This window comes from Lotus japonicus, chromosome 5 (assembly GCF_012489685.1).
Source record: "Lotus japonicus ecotype B-129 chromosome 5, LjGifu_v1.2".
Classification (NCBI taxonomy): Eukaryota; Viridiplantae; Streptophyta; class Magnoliopsida; order Fabales; family Fabaceae; genus Lotus; species Lotus japonicus.
Genome location: NC_080045.1, coordinates 20,619,395 through 20,640,789, shown reverse-complemented (window position 1 = coordinate 20,640,789; position 21,395 = coordinate 20,619,395). Strand labels below are relative to the sequence as shown.

The following is a 21,395-nucleotide window of genomic DNA, read 5'->3' as shown; positions in this document are numbered from 1 at the left end:
CACCCATCGGCATTACCGGGTAATAAAACTCGGTAACACAATACCGAGTTTTACAATTCACCAAGATTTAAAGCCCGGTAACGTTAATGTGTACTACCGGGTTTTTAAAAATGCAGTAACATTCTAAGTGTATTCCGAAAGCAAATATGCTTTATAGCGTTCTAGGTTTTGAATCCCAGAACGAAAGCGTAAGGGTGTACCGGATTTTTTGAACCCAGTAAACAACAAAGCAGATGGCCTTTTGGAAATTTACTACTTTAAAGGGGTGGGAATTGGGTTGATGGGTGTAGTAATATCAACTCTGTCATCTATATTGTTTTCGTGTCTGTCAACCGTCTAATAAAATGCAGCTTCAATAAAGATCTTGATATATAGTTCTTCTTGTATCGATAACAGAAAAATGTTTATACAGCTATCATTTACATTTCACACATCACAGCCTCTCCCTCCCTACCCTACAAAAAATATAGAAATATACAAAAATTGATACCAAGTTTTACAGGATTCTACATAGTACATACACAATGGATGGTGTCCATGAATCAAATTACAACAGACATTAGCAATTCACCTACCTTCTGTGACAGGTTGCCAACTCTTGAAAATGGTGGAAGAAATCTGCAGCAGACCAATTCCTTGCTGAAAGTTGAGCTTGTTAAGCAAAGAAAGAAGGATGATGGATACTGCATTTGTTCCTATATTAAATCTCATGCCAGTGTTCTTAACCAACCAAGCAACCCAAGCAGTGCGGTATCCAAAACAGGTGACTTTTTCTCCAACCCTGTATTGAAGGGGAAAAGAATCAAAACGAGGGTGCTATAAAATCCAATTATAGTAAATTTAGTGGGTGATTGCTTCCGCGTTGTGCACCACACGCTGAGGCACATTGACGGTGAAGCTACACTGAGCAGAATTAAAGTGTTTGTATTTTTGTCAGCGCACATTTCAAGTCTCTTGTTTCATTAGAGCAAATGTGCTTTTGGTCAACTTGAACGTAAATACAAACACTCAAAATTAACGTGGTTTCTATGCTATACATGGTGACGCGGTTGGTTTCCAAACATACTGTTAACTGATAGCAAAGCATGATAGAAAACCTGCAATGTCAAACCAATGTGCACTCCAAGGAAAGCATTTGCTTACCAATATCTGCAGCTACACGATGAGCACACATAACTCCTGAGAAAGCTACAGCAATAACACCTTGTCCAGGGAAACAGCTGTCTCCAACACAGTAAAGACCATCTATCGCCTGAAAATTTTATTGATTGATGACTTTTAATCAATACTGTCAATCTGTCATTAATCAACTATCTCAATTTTTTAACTACGAGGCGAACAAACAAAGGTGAAACCTTTTATATTATGTTTCTAGCAATTAAATTCTAACAGCATCCTAGACCACTACAGAACCAAACCTGTTGTTCAGTTTCAGGTATAGCAAGTTTGGATTAACTTATTTTTCCTCAAAATCAATTTTGACACCCAGAAGCTTCTTCCGAGACAATCAATTCTATTAGGATTTCAAAACATACTATGAGTGCCTCAAAGGTATGCTTAAGGATTCAAGAAATAGAAGTATTTATTGATTAGTACAATATGTAATATATTGGTAACTTAAAAAAACCTATACTTTTCAAGTTTTATAATACTTCCTTGTTTGGAAGTGAACTTACTGTGGTATTAAACGGCATTCCCAACAACCCCTTTGGAATTCCACGTGGCATTGGTCCATAAGTTCCCTCATTACGAGCAAGGAATCGCCGGTGTGTCTTTGGTGTCCCTATCTACAATGGAGCTTAAAATTTCAGAAAGTATACACAAAATAATAAAGATTTAGAAATTAAATACAAAACGAAATCCTATTAACATTATAAAGAGATAGTTTTATCCAGTTAAACAAATAATAGCAAGTCTGCTTCTACAAACTTCTCTACCAAAGAAAGAGGTAAGTAGCATCGTACAAATCATGTATAGGGGTAGTGCTAATACCAATGATAAAATTAGAAGTTAGAGCAGCTTTTATTGTCCACTATCTATAGGCATTGTCCATCCAGCACTTCTAACAAAAATACTAGCATCACAAGAAGGATCAAATTTGAGGACAGCTATAGAATCACCTAGACTAAAGCAAAGAAATAAAGGTTTTATGAACAATGGAAGTGTTAGGGTTGTGTTTCCCTAACAACCAAACACATAAAGGCTAGGGGCAATGAGGTAATTTTCTGGATAAATAACTGATATTATTAGAAAAAAATACCTAAGAAGGAACCCTTCTTAACAAGGGATAACCCTTACAAGGTAAACCTTTTACTTTTCAATAATCAATTTCCTCCTAACCTAATGAAAGAGCTCTTATTTATAATAGACTATTCTTAATAAAGATAGACTTAACTTGTAAGAAATAAAGATAGACTACCAAAATAAAAGATGGACTCCCAAAATAAAGATAAACTCCTAATGTAAAATAAACTAAACGCCTAATATTCAGAATCCTAACAGGAAGTACTAAGACATCTTTCAAGAATAATGTTAGTTATGTTGCACTAACATTTATGTTTAATATTTACTGCGATTAGCATGAGGGAATTGAGGTCTGACATAGACTACAATTAGTTATTTTCAGGAAATATGACTATAGAGTATAGATTATTTATTTATCCACAGGAATTTGAAAACCATAACACAGATCATAGTTCCACAAACTAGACCACTGTAACCACTCCTAGTAAATGTGCTGCCAGATTAACTATTTTTAACCTTAAAAATACTACAACCAGTGTAGAAAAATAGAAGTTGAGTTTTAACTTGTAACTAAGCTAATAGAGCTGCAGGACACTCACACCATTTTGATTTATTTTCAACTTGCTTTTTACTTGCAGAAATGCTGCTCAAAATATGAGATCACAGTTTATAGCTCATACCTCAATAAAATCGATGGATGATCTAAGACCTGGAAACAATTTCTTCTCTAATCTGCTGATGATTTCATCAGCTACTAGCTGCTTTTTTGCCTCATATTCTTCAACTGAGAGACCCTGGTACAGAAAACAGACATTTGATATTTGAGTCAGCAAATGGATAAAACAGGAGGGAAGAACAAAAAAGGTAGTTTCTAAAGTCAGAAGCACACATGGGGAAGTTTCAACTTATTTATCAGAACTAACAAATCAGTATTTCCTACCTTCCAGTCGTCCATTGAAGAAGTTGTGAATATGTGAAGGATATGATGACCTTCAGGAGCCAACGATGAATCAAGAATAGTTGGTATACTTAAAAAGATACTTCCATATGGCTCCTCCAATTTGGACCAGTTATTCTGGACAAGTTCCAACAAAATACGTGTAGAAGATTATTCATCCAAATTCATTAAGGTGATTAAGAGATCTAAGGTCAGGAAACTTCCAACTACCTCAAGCATAAAATGGTGACAATCTGTATCTGGTGGCAAAACCTCTGATTTAACCCCCATGTGAATTGAAAGAAAAGATGGAGCTTTAACATAAACTTTCTGGAAGTTCTCTTCCTCCTTCGGAAGTGTCTCTCCCTTTAGTAACTTCCCTACAATGTAAGAATGAGCAATTTGGGTTTAGCTGATTAAGAACAAACGAACGCATAAGTAAGAGTGTTCATCAGATTGGATTGAACCCGATAGTTACTTTAGTTAACAAATGAACACATAGAACTATTTTTTCCAACTCGAACTAACCTGATCACCAATTAATATTTGTCATATTTAATTTTTTATATTTGTTCTTTTGAAGTTTGATATTTATCTCGTTTCTTATTTTTATCTTATTTAAAAATTATGTTTACCTTGCGATCTAGGATTATCAAGCGTCTTTGGCCATATTTACGATCCAATTTTATTTTCACATTTTAGGTTAAAAAGTTAATGAGTTACTTATGGTTAACTTTTAAGTAGAAGTGATTTTAACATTTAAAATTGATTTGAGTAATATAACACTATTAAAAAATAAAGAACCACATTTTACTGGTAGTAACATTAAGTTTAAAATTTTATATATAAAGGTATATATGCAGATAAATACCTAACAAATTTATGATTTAATTTTTGTACCCTAATCCAATGACCTGAACCAAACTAGCTTAATCTTAATTGGATTGGTTAGGTTTGGATCATAATTGACTTGAAGTATATTTTACCTCAAACCCGAATCTAAACAACTCATGAGCCTTTCTAATAGAAAGAGAAAGACAAGAAGATAATCATTCCAATATGAACAAAACAAAAAATAATCTTAAAAATCTATTTTCGAAACCAACCAAATGTATCCCATCTAGTAGCATTTGATATTATGGTTTTAGCAAAGAATTCCCTGCCATCTGAAAGCCTCACTCCTACCTGCAAAATGTATACCACGATTCTTGAGAAACAGATGCATTTTTCTAAATATGTCATGCTTATGTATATTCTCATATCTCACTTACAGCTTTGCCCTGCTCAATTATAACACTAGTGACATTTGCCTTGTAAAGAATCTCACTACCCTGATCAGCTAAGCCTTTTGCCAAGGACTTTGCAATTCCACCAACACCTCCAAGAGGGTAGTTAATCCCACCAAAGTGTCTGTCACATAGAACCTGGTGGCAAAAATAGAGTCAAATAATGATGCTAAAAACGGAAACCTCTAAGACAAAGATGAAATAAGCAAGTAACCATTATACCATGGCAGCATTGATCATTGGAGTCTGCAAAGCATTGACGGTGCTCACTATAAAACACTGCAATACCAGAGTTTTTAATGGATTAAAGTTTCCAATAATGAAGCAAAAATTTGGATAATTAATGAATTAGTAGATAAGTAGTGCTATTTCTGCTTTCAAAAAAAGTAGTGCTATTCCACATGGAAACAGCTTTTAACAGAAAGGTACAAATGATGCGGCAATGTGTGTTTTAGCCTAAATTTATCTTATGGGACCAGACAATCACCCACGAACATCTTTCGTGGGACCCATTAGAATCAATGTCTTTGACATAGTTACTATCATACGTGACACATTTCGTGTGAAGAGAATAAATCTTCACGACATTTAACATTTTCCTTAATAATGAAACTTATGTTCTAACTGAATTAAATAAGTGGTTATATCTACCTCTGCATCTATGAAAGACAACAACTGTGGATCCTGAATGTACTTCCGAGCTATGGCACCAGCATTTTGAGGCAAATAATAGGCTGCCATATAATAACATCATCAGAAAAGCGAATGGCTAAAATTCATATCAAAACATTGATGGTTCCTGCACAGTCAAGGACAACCTGATCACTTATATACTGTTATTATTCAGTAGTCTTCCACATGAATGTACAGACATAATATACCAAGAAAAATCATGGTCAGTAACACCCTTTGCTTTGTTTAACACAGAAGTTCATCAGATGCTCATATTGATGAAAATACACTTTTTGAAGGTTTATCAAATTATCCCAGCTTGGCATTGTAAAAAAAAAAATGCATTTCTTAGATATAATTCCCCGGGTCTATAGCACTTCTATTCTAAAAAATGAAAAATAAATCACATGAGAATTTCCATAAGCATCACAAAGTCAAATCTTGTCCTGATCTTCATAGTAGGATAAATATTTTTGAGTGAACTAGTTTTGCGAAAATTTAAGCAGATAATTGTAAAGAACATGTAGTCCAGTGATATCTTCTTATTATTTTGAATGATAGGAGGAGTATCTTTTAACAATGAGATTAACTAAAGATTCAAAAAAGATGTATTGAGGGAAGCATAGGGTGAGAATTTTAAATTCGCAGCCTCTCATTTAAAACAAATAAATAAAATGAAAGTACCTAGTGTCAAGCATTCAAGCGGCTTCTGAAAAAACTGTCCAAAAAGGTAGAGCGGTTCCTCTAGTGACTTCAATTCCAACGAATTCAGGGCATTGAAAATCTAGCCAAAACAAAGGTAAGCTCTTAACAAAATGAATTACAAGTTGAGGCAAAAATGCCTTAAGGGGGCTGCAGTCACCTCAATTGAGACAAACCTTCCAGCATTCACCATAGAATTTGAGGATACCCTCCTTTTCATGGGGAAAATAACAGGTCAACTCTTCGATGAATTTGTCATATTCTCTGTGCACTCGAACAGAGAGGTTGTTTGGTAGATGGAAATGAACAGTTGTTGGATCCGGTACCACCTGCATCTTACAACCAACTGCTTCCAGAGCTTGTGTTATCAAATTGAGATTACCCTGCACAAATGTAAGGTAAATGGAGTTTGTAATACTTGGAAGTATACCACTGAGAATTTAGTTCACAAAGCAACTATAAGCTTAGGCATTATTCATAAATTAGCAAGCCATAGCTATTCGGAGCATAATGATCAGAAACCAAGCTTTACATAAAAAGCTTGGTCATGAGAATTTCTTTGAAAAAACATTTACCCTTATGCTCTTGATTCCTTATTTACTTCTCATATGGACTTTCTTTAATTTTAGTACGCTAATTAAGAGAGTGAATTAGATGCGGTCATTTTGTTCAGTGCCACTAGCTAAGTATAGTGACACAGATACAACACAGAATTGTGTACTTCTACATTAAGTATTAAAATTCAAAAGAAGTGTATACTGTATATATAATTTGCAAGTTGTTACTTCAACAAAAAGTGCCCCATGATGTGTTATTTTCCCGGTTTCATACTTTCTAACGGGTATCCAAGGGCTCTAAGTATATCAGGAAGAAACAGCATTCAAGTTCCTCTTCTGTACATTCAGCTCAGTGAGCTCAGCCCCATTCATTTTACACTAATTTATTACTTGTAGAATTAACATCATGAATTCATTGCAGTAAACCATAAAACAAATCACATTCACCCAATAACATTAAATTGAAAAGAAAAAAAAATAACCTTATCACTGAAACCAAACATGACAGAAGAACCCACATCAAAAGTATACCCATCCCTCTGGTAAAACCCAGAGCTTCCACCAGGAATCACATACTTCTCCAAAACCAAAACTCTAGCACCCTTCACTGCAAGCTGAGTCCCTGCAACCAACCCTCCAATCCCAGACCCTATAACAATTGCATCAAACCCTCCACCACCGTTCACTCTCTCCGCCACTTGCTCCTCCACACTCAGCGTCGACTTTGAACTAACAACCAACACCCCTTTTCTTCTACGAGGTTTCTGTCTCATATTGCATCGCCTCGGAGCATTGCAGCAAGACCCAGATGCGAAACCACTTCCTCTGCAGTCTCCAGAGGCTACAGATTGAAACTTTGGCTGAAATTCGAGGTTCTGAAAAGCACCCAACATTGGGATACGGTGGTGGGTGAGAAGAGGAGAAACGCAGGAAATGGAGAGAAAAGGGAAAGTGAGCATGGTGAGTGGTGGCTGGAAAATGGAGGGGGAAAGTGGAAGTGCGTTGGATGGTGGGTGTGACGAATTGGTAATAACATGGTGTGGCTTAATGGTGCTGATTCCACTCTCTGATAAACTTGATTCCTCAATGAGAAAAGGACAAATGATGTTGTTTTTGTCTTTGAACTTTGAAGTTTACAAATTACGCTCACATAGCTCTTGGTTTGATTGATAATTCGACAAGAAAACGTAGGAAAAGTTTAGGCAAAGTTTATGGTGGTCAACTTTTTTTCTTTGTTTTTACCATTTGTGGTTCACAAAGAAAATTGTTAGATAGATCTCATCTTAGTGAAGAACTTGCTTTGCTATTTGGCTTGAATGCTTAGAACATAGATGAAATTCTTAAGTGACTCACATTGGCTAGAAATCGAGCATAGATAACCTTCATAAGGGAATTTTTTTAGCACCATAGTGTAGTTTTGGAACATATTTACCATTATAGTGTATCTTTTTTTTTATTTACCAAACTAGTGTAAATCACCACTCTAAGGGGCATATTTATATTTTTTTTTGTTTTTTAAGAAATCGCCACTGATAGTGCCATAGTGGCGACACTTTGAATTATAAATTTTTTTTTAGAAATCGCCAGTGGAAGTGGCGACACCTTATTTTTTATTTTTTTGACTTTCTTTCTTAGTGACGGAAAAAACTCCGTCACAAAATCCTGGAATGTGATTTAAAAGAATTAGTGACAGAACATGGATTGAGAAACTATCTGTCACAAAAAAACATATTTCATCACTAACCCTTTTGTGACGGAAGAATCCCTTTTTAAATTTCCGTCGCTAATTTATTTAATTGTTCTCTTGGAGTTTGGGACGTAATAGACTTCGTCATAAAAGAAATTCGTCATTAAGTCCTTTGCGACAGAAAACTTCTTTCTCCATATTCCGTCACTGATTCCTTTCAATTATTTACCAGGCTTTTGTGACGGATTTGGTTCCTTCACTAAAATAGAAAGTCAAAAAATAAAAAAATTAGATGTCACCACTGGTAGTAGCGATTTCTTAAAAATATAATAAGAATTTAAAGTGTCGCCACTTACAGTGGCGATTTCTTAAAAAAAATATATATGTATCGTCACTCTAAGTGGCGGAGTGGCGATTTACACTACTTTGGTAAATAAATAAAAAGGTACACTATAATGGTAAATATGTTTCAAAACTACACTATGGTGGTAAAAAAAGTCTCATAAGAGTAGTGCAAACCTCTACTCTTGAGCTAGCTTTTGTGGTTGAGTATAGGCCTCTCAATTTCTAATAGATGTCTTCTTTATATATTGCTTCTTGGAAGCTATGAACTTTGGAGAACATCGATGCTTTTGATCGTCCATATTTTTGCAGAGTACAACAGTCATATGTCTCGCATTAAATGCATTTGCCTAATATTTTACTTGTTTTAGAGAAGAATGGGCCTCATAAGGATCCCGTTTTGAATATAACTTGCAGTGCGGACAGCTTCGGCCTATAAATATTTAGGGAGATTTGTTTCATTGAACATGGTCCTAACCATATATTGAAGTGATTTATTCTTTCTTTCAGCTACCTGGTTTTGTTGGGTGTTCTAGCAGCTGACAATTGATGGGTAATTTTGTTTTGCTCACAGAATTCATCAAATTCTTGATTCAAGAACCATCCTCCTCGGTCGCTTCTGAAATTGGCAATGTAGTAGCCTTTCTCTTTTTGCACCCTTTTGCAAAACTTTCAGAAGGCTTCGAAAGCTTTGTCTTTATGAGTTAGGTATAGGACTCAAGTCAATCTTGTGTAATCATCAACAATGACAAAAGCAAATTGATGCCCAGAGAAACTAGTTATTCTAGTAGAACCAAACAGATCCATGTATAACATCTCCAGAGGTTTAGAAGTAATAACAACGTTCTTTGCTTTGAAAGAACTTTTTAATTGTTTTCCTTGAAGATAACTTTGAAAGATAGCTTTGGCAGACCACGTATCAGGTCGTGTTTGACGATGTTGGTAATGGTATTTAAAAAAACATACCCCAATTTTCTTTGTCAAACCCATGTATCCTCCTCTGAGGACACTATACATGCCACTTCTTGATCTTCTAGGTTTTCCAAGTTCATCTTATATAGATTCCCTTGCTTTTGAGGTTCGAAAACCATTATCTCAAGCTTGTTCGTGACAATACATTTTGTTTTGTCAAAGGAAATAGTAAATCATTATGAATAATAGGAAGAGGTGCCTTACCAATATTACCTTCATCGATTATAAGACCTTTCTGATTGACGCCTAAGATGATGGTCCCGCCATCGTCTCTAGTTTGGAGGTATGGGAACATAAACCTTCTTCATGTCATGTGTCGCAAGCACCCACTATCCAAATACCATGAATGGAGTCTTCCTTATGCTATCAAGCACATCTGCAATAGGTATAATATTGGACTTAGGTACCCAAACTCTCTTGGATCCTTTTGAGTTAGTTTTTGGCCTGAAAGGCACCTTCTTCCTATAAGGAGGCCTTTCTTTTGCTTTATCAAATTTAACTTTAACAGTGAATGACTTTTGACTGGACGATGTTTATGAGGATGATATAAATGTGATATCAGACGATGTATCACTGGATTGTGACTTATCTTCCTCATTGTGACCAAGCCCGCTCTTATCATAGATGGATCGGTTGTTGCCGGCCAACCTTACAAGGTTATCGTGTCCAAGAGTGAAGTTTGATAGATCATCGATCAAGGAGCCCATTATTTTCTTTAGTGTGACTATTTACTTTGCTGAGTCATGTTCTTTGAGTTCCTCATTTTCTTAGACTAAGCTAAGGTTTTCAATTTTGTAGGAACTCAATTCTTTTTCAAGTTTTAAGAATTTCTTTTTTAATAATTTATATTTAGCTAATAAAGCATGTGAATGAGTAAGTAGTTCATCATAATCATCATGAAGGGATTCGTATTGTACCTCATCATATTCATCCTCTGTTTAAAATCTAGCGAACATGTCACTGATGCTTTCGTCTTCCAACATTTTGAACATCTCATACTGAGTCACCAACAGATTTATCTTTGCCTGTTTGACATTTGAGGTGGCTTCATGCGCTATGCCTAGGGCATCCTAGATCTCCTTGGTTGTCATGTAGTTGTCGACCCTGTTATACTCTTTTGGACTTAGAGCGTTGATGAGGCACAACTTTGCGTTGAAATTGTACTGGTTGTGAATTTCGTGCTCATCAAGCCACTATTCTGCTGGAAGTGGTTGTTGAGTAGTTTCTTCTTTCGGAACATAGTCTCCATTGTTCATTATCTCCCACATTTTAACAATTACTGATTTTATGTATAAACTCATGCTCTTTTTCCATTTAGGATAATTTGTCCCATCGAAGTATGGGACCTTGAATCTCGTCTGAATCTTGGGTAGCCCTCCTTTGTCGTTTAGTGCCATGGATCTTTTCCTCTGTCAACTGTTAAGATGCGTTAAAAACCTTAGAGACAAGCTCTAATGCCAATTGATAAAAATAAGAATGACACAAGGACGAGGGTTTGAATTGTGTCTTGTGAAAACATCCTTTTTAAAGTTTCCTTGTAAAAGATATAAGTTCTTAGCTTCCACCAAGATTTTCAAAATATGTCCCATCGAAGTATCGGTAGGCTACGTCCAAGCCTTGTATTCCACCATGATTTTCACTAACACAAGTATTAAACAAGACTTCTTCCAGTATTCGACAAGACTTATCCTAACAAGTATTCTACATGACTTCTCCTAGTATTAGACAAGACTTCTCTCAACAAGTATTCTACATGACGCCTCCTAGTATTAGACAAGACTTCTCCCAAATCCAATATGATTTTTGTTCTACTTTGAGTCTCTTCTTAAAGAGCGATGTAGAGAGTTTAAGATTGAGTTACTCTTATACAAGTGTATAAATTTGACACTCATAGGCTCAAGAGTATTTCAGAGAGGATTTGACGCTTAGATGCTCTAGATCTAAGTGAAGAACTTGCTTTTCTATTTGGCTTGAATGCTGAGAACATAGATGAAGTTCTTAACTTGTCCAGTCTTAAAGTCTTCTTTATATACTACTTCATGGATGCTATGAACGTTGGATAACATCGATACTTGATCGTCCATCCTTTTGCAGAGTACAACGGTCATATGTCTCGCATTAAATGCATTTGCCTATTATTGTACTTGTTTCAGAGAAGATCTTTCAAAAGGTGGTCCGAGTGTTAAGTAAGATATCTCGAGTAATGGATCTTCTCCCCTCTGAGTGAAATTCTAGGGTTAATAGGTGGTTGCTAATTTGACTCGATGTGACAACTTTGTGCTTTCATCTTTTCCTTCTTGTTTCTTTGTAGCTCACATGATTACTTCTCTTTCCTCGAGCTACTTCTTCTCCTAGGGCTTCGACTTAGTTGCTTCCAATGGATCTATCTTGTTTCTTCAACTAAGGTAGCGTTTGGTGACAAAACAGAACAAGACAGAACAGAACGGAACGGGACAGAACAGGATGGAACAGGACAATAATGTTCTGTATGTTGTGTTTGGTAACTCCAAGTCAATAGAACAGAACCATGTTTGATTAAAAAGTGATTTTTCCAAAATAAGTTGAATCAAACGCACTCTAATTGGCTCGTTTATCATTGCTTACAAAAACTGATTTTACTTTTGAAAAAATAATTGATTTTATTTTAATTAAGTTGATTCGTGTTTGACTACTCTAACTAAAATCACTTTTTTTTATCTCCTCTCATCTATCATCATAGATTTTCATGATAAGCTAAAGTAACTGTTTCAAATAATCTGTTTACAACTTCAGCTGAAACAAACACAAAAAGTGATATTTTGATTTAAAAAGTGATTTTTTAATTTTAAAAGTGATATTTTGATTAAAAAAGTAAAATTTTTTTAATTTTAAAAGTGATTGTTTGATTAAAAAATGATTTTTTTCCAAAATAAGTTGAATCAAACGCACTCTAATTGGCTCGTTTATCATTGCTTACAAAAAGTAATTTCACTTTTGAAAAAATAATTGATTTTATTTTAAGTGATGTTTTTGAAAGAGTAGATTTTCATTTAACTTTGTCTACAAATATAATAAGTGCTTTCAATTTTAGAAGTGATTTTAAACTGTTTAGATACATAAAATTTCAAATATAAATTAGGGGTATTTTTGAACTTGCAAAAGTTTTAAGAGAGTGTTCCGTTCCGTTACCTTCGGTTCCACCCTTTTTTAAGGAACTAATGTGTTTCGTTTATGGAGTCTTTTGCCCCGTTCTGTTCCGTTCCGTTCTCACCTGTCTACCAAACGCTACCTAAGTGTAACGTTCTCTTTTAGTGGTTTCAAAGGACGGTGGACCTATGTATCATGATTCCTCTTTTTGCATTTCACCGATTCTTTAGACGTCAGGGGGTATGGACGTTAACTTCGCTGAAAAGTCAAAACAAAGAATCTTTTAAAGAAATTTGCAATTGCATACCTCAAGATATCATTTAAGAAAGTTGTGTTTTTTTTAAAACCATATATATATAAATATTAAATACGGACAAAAGTCCAAAGTCTGATACAGCCAAAGGAACAAGAAACAGCAATACAGGCAGTGTTATTAAACTCGGCTCGGTGATCGACTCGGTCAGGGCACTGGGTCAATGAGTTATTGGTCGAACCACTGGGTCATTGGTTGAACCGCTTGACTCGGTGGACACTAAAAAAAATTATAAATTCATAATATAACCGAACATTATTTTAATCTATTAGGAAAGTTAATTGTATATAATATCTAATATATATATAATCCTATAAACTTTAACTTATTATATAGTTTTCTAAAACCAACACTGAGATGTGAATCAATTTTTGAAAAATTAACTCTTTCGGTTTGCTCCATGAGCACAGGTCCAGTTGCAAAAAAATAAGTTGTGGCCCAAAAACACATAATTAATAGAAGAAAATGGCACAAAACACTTAAAACGTTCACAGTAACAAAAAGAACATACACGGGCTCATTGTCCAATTAATATATTTATTAAATCTTGTCTATATGAACTATGGCCCAACTCGAACAAACCCTATCTAATACCTTGCCATCATCCTCCTTTTCTTATTTCTTACTGATGCGCCGCAACCCCTTCAATTCAGAGTTTATTTTTCTGGGTTTGACCATTGTAGCTTTCAATAGCATATGAGATTTATCAACTTCATTCTTTTCTTAGAGTTTTATCTCCTAAGCTTCTTCGATTCTTATGTAGTCTATGATGGAGCCCTGCTTCACAAATCTAAGATCTTGTCCCGCTCCAACTACAATCCGGTTTAACCATACTGACCGAGTCGTCGGTTTTTACATTAAACCGGCCGAGTCGAACGATTTTCAGCGGTTCAAATGCATGCCCGATCTGATGAGCGGCTCGAACCGGCCACATGCCCGAGTCACGGTCGAACCGGTTCGACCGGCCGGTCCGAGCCGAGTTTCACAACACTGAATACAGGGAAAACATAGTCAACATCAATTAATATCAATCATCAATCAATATCAATCAATATATATTAGAAAACAACAACTTTTAGCATGACGTGTCGCTTTCACAGGCCAAGTTAGGGACGTGTCGTTCTCACGTTAATTCTCATAAAAAAAAATTCACGTGTCATTTTCAAGTTAATTCTCATAAAAAAATAAATTTTTAAATTTTAGATTTGATTAGGATTTAGGTTGTTTATTTCTTAATTTTATCTTAATTTAATTTTAGAGTATTAATTAATTTTTATGGTATTTTTATTGAATTTTCGGATTTTTAATTAATTCAGGATAAAAACTACCAAATCACAATAAAAACTTATAAAATCCTTAATTAAATAAAAATCCAAAAATTCAATAAAAATAACATAAAATTTAATTTAATTAATACTCTAAAAATAAACTTTTTCTACACCTAAAATTTATTTCCATAACACATCTTGAAACCGATTTTTCAAAGGTAATTTTAAATCTGAGAAATTTTTTCATAAAATATTAAAATTTTAAAAGATTTGTCTTAATTATCTAAGATTTACCTAGATTACTCCTTACTAATACTGCATCAGCCATCTCCTCCCCTATATGTCTCTACTGTGAACCGGTTGACATTGAGGAAAAATGAGGAAGATTACTCAAGTATGCAACTTGCTTCATGTGGTGTTGATAATTGTATAAGTTGATAATTGTGTAAGTGTTTGACATAAATGTTGTTGAGTTATTAGATTATTTTCCTCATCCTCTTTTGATATATTTTTAGAATGATTTTCATCATCCAAGTCTATTTTATTCTCTAAATCTGATTCTTATATGCTCTTTTGTTTTCTCTTTTGTAGGTCTGAAGTCGCCCAAGGTTCTCCATGCTTCTATGATGAATTATGGTTATACTATTTGAACATGATAGCACAAATTATGGTTCCTTTTTTTTGTTGTTAATTTTATGTTTCTATTAAATGTTGAGTCAATAATTTATGTATTGAAATTTTCATTTGATCAATATTTCAAGCCCTAATAAAGCTTTTACTATTTGAATGTCCGATTCAACAACTAAGCTAAATCGTACCCATGACGAGTAGTATTTGATGGATTTTTGAAGAGGGTCGACTTTTGAAGCTGGAGATATTGTTTTAATCATGTGAGTCTCTTTTCTGTAAATCTACTTTATTTAATTTTATGTGAAATTTAAATTTTTATTTGATTTATGTACTCTATGTTTCTCACTTGAGTTGCATGTTATTGAGATTTTTGGATTTGATGAGGGATAAGAAAACTTCCTCATCTATAAGTGATTTTGTAGTTTATTTTCTTATTAGGTTTGAATTACTTCAGTGAATTTTTCATCATGTATTTTTTTTTGAGTTGGACCCCAATTAATTGGATTCATCTTACATCTTGAGATCAGGTATTTTTAGCCATGTCCATGATACTATTGTTGCAACTGCCCTAATCTGTACTTCCCATGAACTATTCTCGCAACAATATTCTATTCAGAGAGCTTCACTTACAGTTTGTGAGTATGTAGGCAAGGTAAGTCTTTATACTTATGATTTAAAGCAAATGTTTTGATTCTTTATTTGTATGTAAAGATACCAATTTTCCATGCCAACCTGAAAATATTTGAGGATGAATTATCATTGTTAGTAATGATGTAGTATCAGTTTCAAATTATGCACTACATGTTACCCCGGTTCCCTACAAATGTTACTTGGTGGATCTGTCACAACTTGACTTTCTTCACATTTCTCATTGAATGGTGATTTGTCTCTCTCCTGATTGCAGAGCATTGATTTCTTATCTCTTTTCTACGGGAAAAAAATATGGACATTCGTTGTGACATTGTGTGACAAGTGTTCGTTATGATGGTGTTACATTTGGTCACCCAGTTTTTTTGAATTTGCTAATGAACTTTGCTCATGATGGTGATAGCCACACACTTGAGCCTTGGAGTATCGATTTTTGAGCTGAATGAAGATTTTCATGTGGCTGATGCATCTCCAAACAAAGTAAGTCCCCCTATGCTCTAACTGCTGCTAAGAGAATATTTGAATCTGTCCCAAGAAGCACAGTTGGAAGTTGCAGTCCAAAAGTTTTGAAGTTTGTGAAAATTTTCATTTATATTGTTAGCAATCTATCAAAAAAATTTAACTTCAATTATCATTGATAGTAATCTACCACATTAACTTGGTTGACATAGCTTTAATCGATCTAAAAACCAACTAACCACAAGTAGGATCTCATTATGATAGGTACCTTTAAATTTTCATGGCAATTATGAAAGTTTTTCCTTAGGCAGAATTAGCTGTCCTCGAAAACATACCAATTCAACTGGAAATATCAAAATAGTGCATCATTTCAAAAAACTTTTTAACTTATTTCTATATCAGCATGTTAGAATCTTCATGCTTACCATTATTGGTTCTGTTGTATACAGGTTGTTGTGAATGAGATACATGGCAAAGAAATGTTGTGAGGTTTCCTTCACACAGGATGCTCTCAAAGATTTTTAAAATTGTAGGAACAATACTAGCAATGTATACATGCTTCCATTAGATTCCTTTGTACCAATAATCCAATAGTCGGTGCTTCCATTTTGGATTTTGTTTGAGAATGAATTTAGTTAATTTTAAATATATGCTTATATTAGGTGCTTACTAGACAGAGATTGCCAATATAAGATGAAGCATAAATTTAGAAGGTTATAAGAACCAACAGAGTTTCTAGAAAGATAAATATTTCTTAATAATTTTTTAAATGGAATTTAAATTCATAAATCAATATAAACTCTATAGTCTACATTCATTTTTGTTCAAATTACTCGGTAAAAAAAATACCCATGGGGAGTTATAGTTTTATTCAATTGTATGAATCATCTGTTGTATTAGTTGTTGTGGAAAAAAATTATTGGATGTATTCGATCTGAGTGTGAATATTTGATTCAAGCTTTGATTGAGATTTAAGGTTTTGTTTTATAACAACTTTTGAGAAATGGTTTATTTGAGGCCATGCCCTGTGAAAAGTGATATTTCAGTTTTTTCAAATATCAAACTCTAGGTTTGCTTTTGGGTGGTATTTAAGCTTAACTAACCACCTTATTTCAAACTCTAGGAGCTATGGCTCAATCTTTGAAGCATTGGGGAAAATTGGTCAGGCCAATAAGAATGTGGTGGATTCTTCACCAAAGAGGAAACTTTGCAATTTTTCAACATTGACCAATGAAGTTGCTTTTATTTTAAAGGGTCTTGAAGGTCCCCTCCTTGAGCCACCAAGAGAGGCTCTTGACAATTCAAACAAGAACTTGAAGATCAAATACATATGTACTATAAATTTATGACCTAAATTTATTAGTGCTAACATATTAGAGTTACGAGATGTCACGGGGAGGAACATTTTACATGAAAAATGAAAATTTGTACGAGTTAAAAAATATATAATTTCATTTTCCTATAACTTAAGTGTAATTTTAATAATTTAAACAATAATTATATATTTATGTATAGTTACATATCTAAACCACAAAAACAACACCCTATATTTCAAGTATACATCTTCGCAAACAAAATTCAGTTATACCTCACATATGCAAAACTTAAAGATTTTGACATATTAACTCCTGTGTTTTTCAAAATTTTTATATTAGTTAATTCAATGTATGCTTACAAAACACTAGAATTGAGTGTCTAAATTTATGCTCTTTAAATATCTGCATCTTTATTATGATTGTTCTTACATTCTTAGTATCTTAAAATTATTATAGTTTAAAATATTGATCGATGTATCAAACACAATAGACAAATTTCCCGTGCAACGCGCAGGTAAAAAACACTAGTATATTAGAAAAGAAAAACTTCCATCAGACTCATTTAGTGACGTGTCATTTCCACATTAATTTTTAGTGACGTGTCATTCTCACGTTAATTCTCATATAAAAAATTCCACGTGTCATTCTCAAGTTAATTCTCATAAAAAAATTACATTCTTAAATTTTAGATTTGATTAGGATTTAGGTTATTTATTTCTTGATTTTATCTTAATTTATTTTTTATTTATTTTTAGAGTATTAATTAATTTTTATTGAATTTTCGAATTTTTAATTAATTCATGATTTTATGAGTTTTTATTGTGATTTGCTAGATTTTTGTAGTTTTTATCTATCTTTATTTATTACCTTTTTAAATTTTAGATTTGATTAGGATTTAGGTTTTTTATTTCTTGATTTTATCTTAATTTATCTTATTATTTATTTAATGTTAATTTCAGGAAATATTTTATTTTATTTTAGAGTTATTTTTAGAGTATTAATGAATTCAAAATAGGAAATTGAGGAATTAATATTGAGATTGATTCTAGGAAATTTGATCTGTCTCAAATCTTATAGAAAAGAGGAAATATCTAATTAAATCAAGCATTAAGGATTAATTTCAATTACAATCTCAATTAAATCAAAAACAAATAATCAGAGAATCACAAGATGCAAAGATTTGAACACCACAGGTTATAAATATATACTTGCTCATTGAGAGTGTAGGATATTCACGGTCGTCACCTTTTCGAGGTCACCTCTTATAATGTTTTTTTTTTTGGATAACCTGAATGAGTCTCCTTAAACTTCAGCCCTAACCACCAACCTCTCAATTCTCAAACACCCAAAAAAAACTCATAATCCCTTCTAGCTCCCACCAACCATCTTTTTAAGGGTAGACGTTTGAACCAAATGTTGTTTAGTTCCAAAGACGCAGTGGTGAGGAGAAGATGTTGATTTGGTTGGATTGAGGAGAATATGTGGCCATGTTGATTTGGCTGGATTATGTAATAAAAAATCAAATGAGAAAGCGTCCAAGCAAAGGTATTTTTTTTGGCTTTGCTAATTAGTTTGACAAGCTTATATACAACCTTTAATTGTTATCTTCAATTTATGTATTCATGATAATAGTTATAATATCAATAAATTAAAAGTAAATATAAGTTAAAAACATTATGCACGTCAATATTATGCTATGCACATGAATTGATTGCATATATTGTTGCATCCAATAAATTAAAGTTAAAAAAGTCAGTTATCAAATTTAAAGCCAACAATTGTCCTCATCTTTTTAATTTTTTAATCCCAACCGTGAAAATTTTAATTATAATTTCATAAACATCGCATACGATATAAATTTTTGGACTTATTCGACTTGCAATTAAATATTTGATAGCATTAAGATATTTAAAGAAAAAAATATTCAATGGATAAATATTTTATATTTTTTATTTTAACATTTAAATTTCCAATCAGTGACTTAAATTAATATCATATGATATCATTAATAATTTCCAATCAATTATTTATATTTATCTTGAATAGCATCTCAAACCCATTAACTATCTTTTTCATATGGTTTTTCCACCAGTGTAGTTTTGTTCAAACCCTACTATAAGAGCTCTTTCATCCATGGACCGTGCAAGGATATCTCATGTCTCACAATATGCTGAAGCTAGAGCAAGAAGGAAACGGGTACTTTCAAATAAAAGGTCATCTCGCACTATCAATCCTTCAAATGTAAGGGGACGCAAGAACGATCTGTTGTCTATCCCACATTCCACGATGCATGTGAAGCTTTGGGGTTAATGGAGGATGATCGGGAGCATATCGATAGAATTATTGGCGTAAGTATACTGGGATCTGGAGTTTTCCTAAGGAATTTGTCTACTAGAATGCTGATCACAAACGCAATGAGCAGGCCAAAAGAAGTTTGGCAAAAAACATGGAGGCTTCTGAGTGGTGGAATTTTGTACGACAAAAGGAAAGCGCTTAATATTCCAGGTACTTCATCTCTTAAATTTTTTTTACTGTAAGTTATTTTGTATCTATTAATATTTTAATTTTGGTATATTTCAACAACACATGCACATTACATTGACGAAAGCTTACGTGACCTACCTTAATCTTATTTTTATTTATTTAATTTTCCGTGCTATTAATTGTTCACTTGATGCGCGATGCAGATCTCCAAATCGAGATGAATATGTGTCTAATTGAAATTGAAAAGGAACTACAGTGCAATGTTAAAAATTTCCCGTCTTTACCATATCCTACTTTTTCTGAAATAATGAATTTTGAAAATAAGTTCGTTTTGGATGAGCTCAACTACAATAAGAAAGAGATGAGAAAAATTCATGAAGAGTTGGTCGGTTCACTTACCGGAGAACAAAAGCGTGTGTATAACCAGGTGTTGGATGTCGTCATGTGTAATAAAGGAGGGTTCTTTTTCCTTTACGGTTTGGGAGGAACACATTGTCTGCTGCGGTGCGCTCTAAAGGTTTAATTGTTTTAAATGTTGCCTCAAGTGGGATAGTTTCTTTACTGAGGGAGAACTGCTTATCCCAGATTTTCAATACTCATCCCAATAAATGAAGTCTCCACGTGCAACCTTCGCCAGGGATCGCCTAAAGCTGAATTACTCCAAAAGGCGAGTCTTATGACGTTATGAAAACCATAGCAAATTTTGGTCGCGACAAACCTTTATGGGGTAAGGTTGTCGTATTGGGAGGAGACTTCAGGAAAATTCTTCCGCTTATTTCAAAAGGAAGCTGGGCTGATAGGGGTCGACCGTCACTTCATCCTACTTATTCAACCTTTTCAGATTTTTATTTAATTCAAGAATTTTTGAGTTTTTATTGTGATTTGCTAGATTTTGATAGTTTTTATTTAGTACATTTTTAAATTTTAGATTTGATTAGAATTTAGGTTGTTTATTTCTTGATTTTATCTTAATTTATCATATTATTTATTTAATTTTAATTCCAGGAAAAGGGAGTTGATCTGGTGCTGAAGGTCCACAGAGCTACCATGGACAGACATAAATTTGATTGTGTATATTTTTTATAATCAAGGTATTGATTGACGTATCAAACACAATAGACATATTCCGGTTGCAACGCACGGGTAAGAATGTGAAACGAGTTCCTGTTGATTTCAATCAGGCTTAGAAGAGAAGTCTTTTTGTCCACTTTGCTCATCATTTCTGACTCTTCTATTTCATTTGTTTTTTATTATATTTTTAATAATCAATGAATTGATTGATGTATCAAATACAATAAACATATTTCCCGTGCAACGCGCAGGTAAAAACACTAGTAAAAGAAAAAGAAAAAAAAACGGTAATAGAAAAACACTACAAGAGACTTGGCAAAGAAAAAAGCCAAGAAGAAAATCCTTGTTATTAATTAAAACTTCCTCAAAACTTAGGATTAGAGAATTTTTTATGAATGAATCATTTGGACTTTACAAAAACATCTGTATAAGCTCTCGGCGCCCCTTATAACATCAACCAATTTTTTTTCTTGCAAAACTAATTAGCATATAAGCAATGGATAGGTAATTTGATGATAAAAACGTCATCAAAGTTCAAAACCATATTCAGATCCTTAGAAAATATTCTCAAAACTTCAACTTTCCCCAAAACAACTTATGTAAAAACAATGCTCATCTCATGAGAACAACTTTAACAAAGACTTCAACCCAAAAATTCAAGTTCTTAACATTTTCGAAAAA

General features: G+C 33.5%; 1 protein-coding gene across 2 annotated transcripts; it reads right to left on the bottom strand.

The window, feature by feature from the left end:
* Positions 1-351: 351 nt before the first annotated feature.
* LOC130718374 (prolycopene isomerase, chloroplastic) lies at positions 352-7,516 on the bottom strand. Of its 2 annotated transcripts, none has more exons than XM_057568958.1 (13): positions 6,881-7,516; positions 6,018-6,224; positions 5,824-5,923; positions 5,119-5,201; positions 4,690-4,746; positions 4,453-4,605; positions 4,288-4,366; positions 3,413-3,561; positions 3,185-3,319; positions 2,925-3,038; positions 1,677-1,787; positions 1,144-1,252; positions 352-781 (listed from the first exon to the last, which is right to left on the bottom strand). In XM_057568958.1, exons 1-13 carry the CDS (start codon positions 7,355-7,357, stop codon positions 708-710), a joined length of 1,848 nt encoding a protein of 615 aa, XP_057424941.1. In that variant the 5' UTR covers positions 7,358-7,516; the 3' UTR covers positions 352-707. The 2 variants fall into 2 exon arrangements, with proteins under 2 accessions (XP_057424941.1, XP_057424942.1); XM_057568959.1 differs by having other exon boundaries at positions 6,018-6,230; positions 6,880-6,933.
* Between the last annotated feature and the right edge of the window lie 13,879 nt (positions 7,517-21,395).

Coding starts and splice junctions, on each gene's coding strand:
- LOC130718374 (XM_057568958.1), bottom strand. CDS start 7,357: ATGCTCACTTTCCCTTTTCTCTCCATTTCCTGCGTTTCTCCTCTTCTC. Junction 5,202..5,823: donor GCTTGAATGCTTGACACTAG/GTACTTTCATTT, acceptor ATTATATGGCAG/CCTATTATTTGCCTCAAAAT. Junction 3,320..3,412: donor GTCACCATTTTATGCTTGAG/GTAGTTGGAAGT, acceptor GAACTTGTCCAG/AATAACTGGTCCAAATTGGA.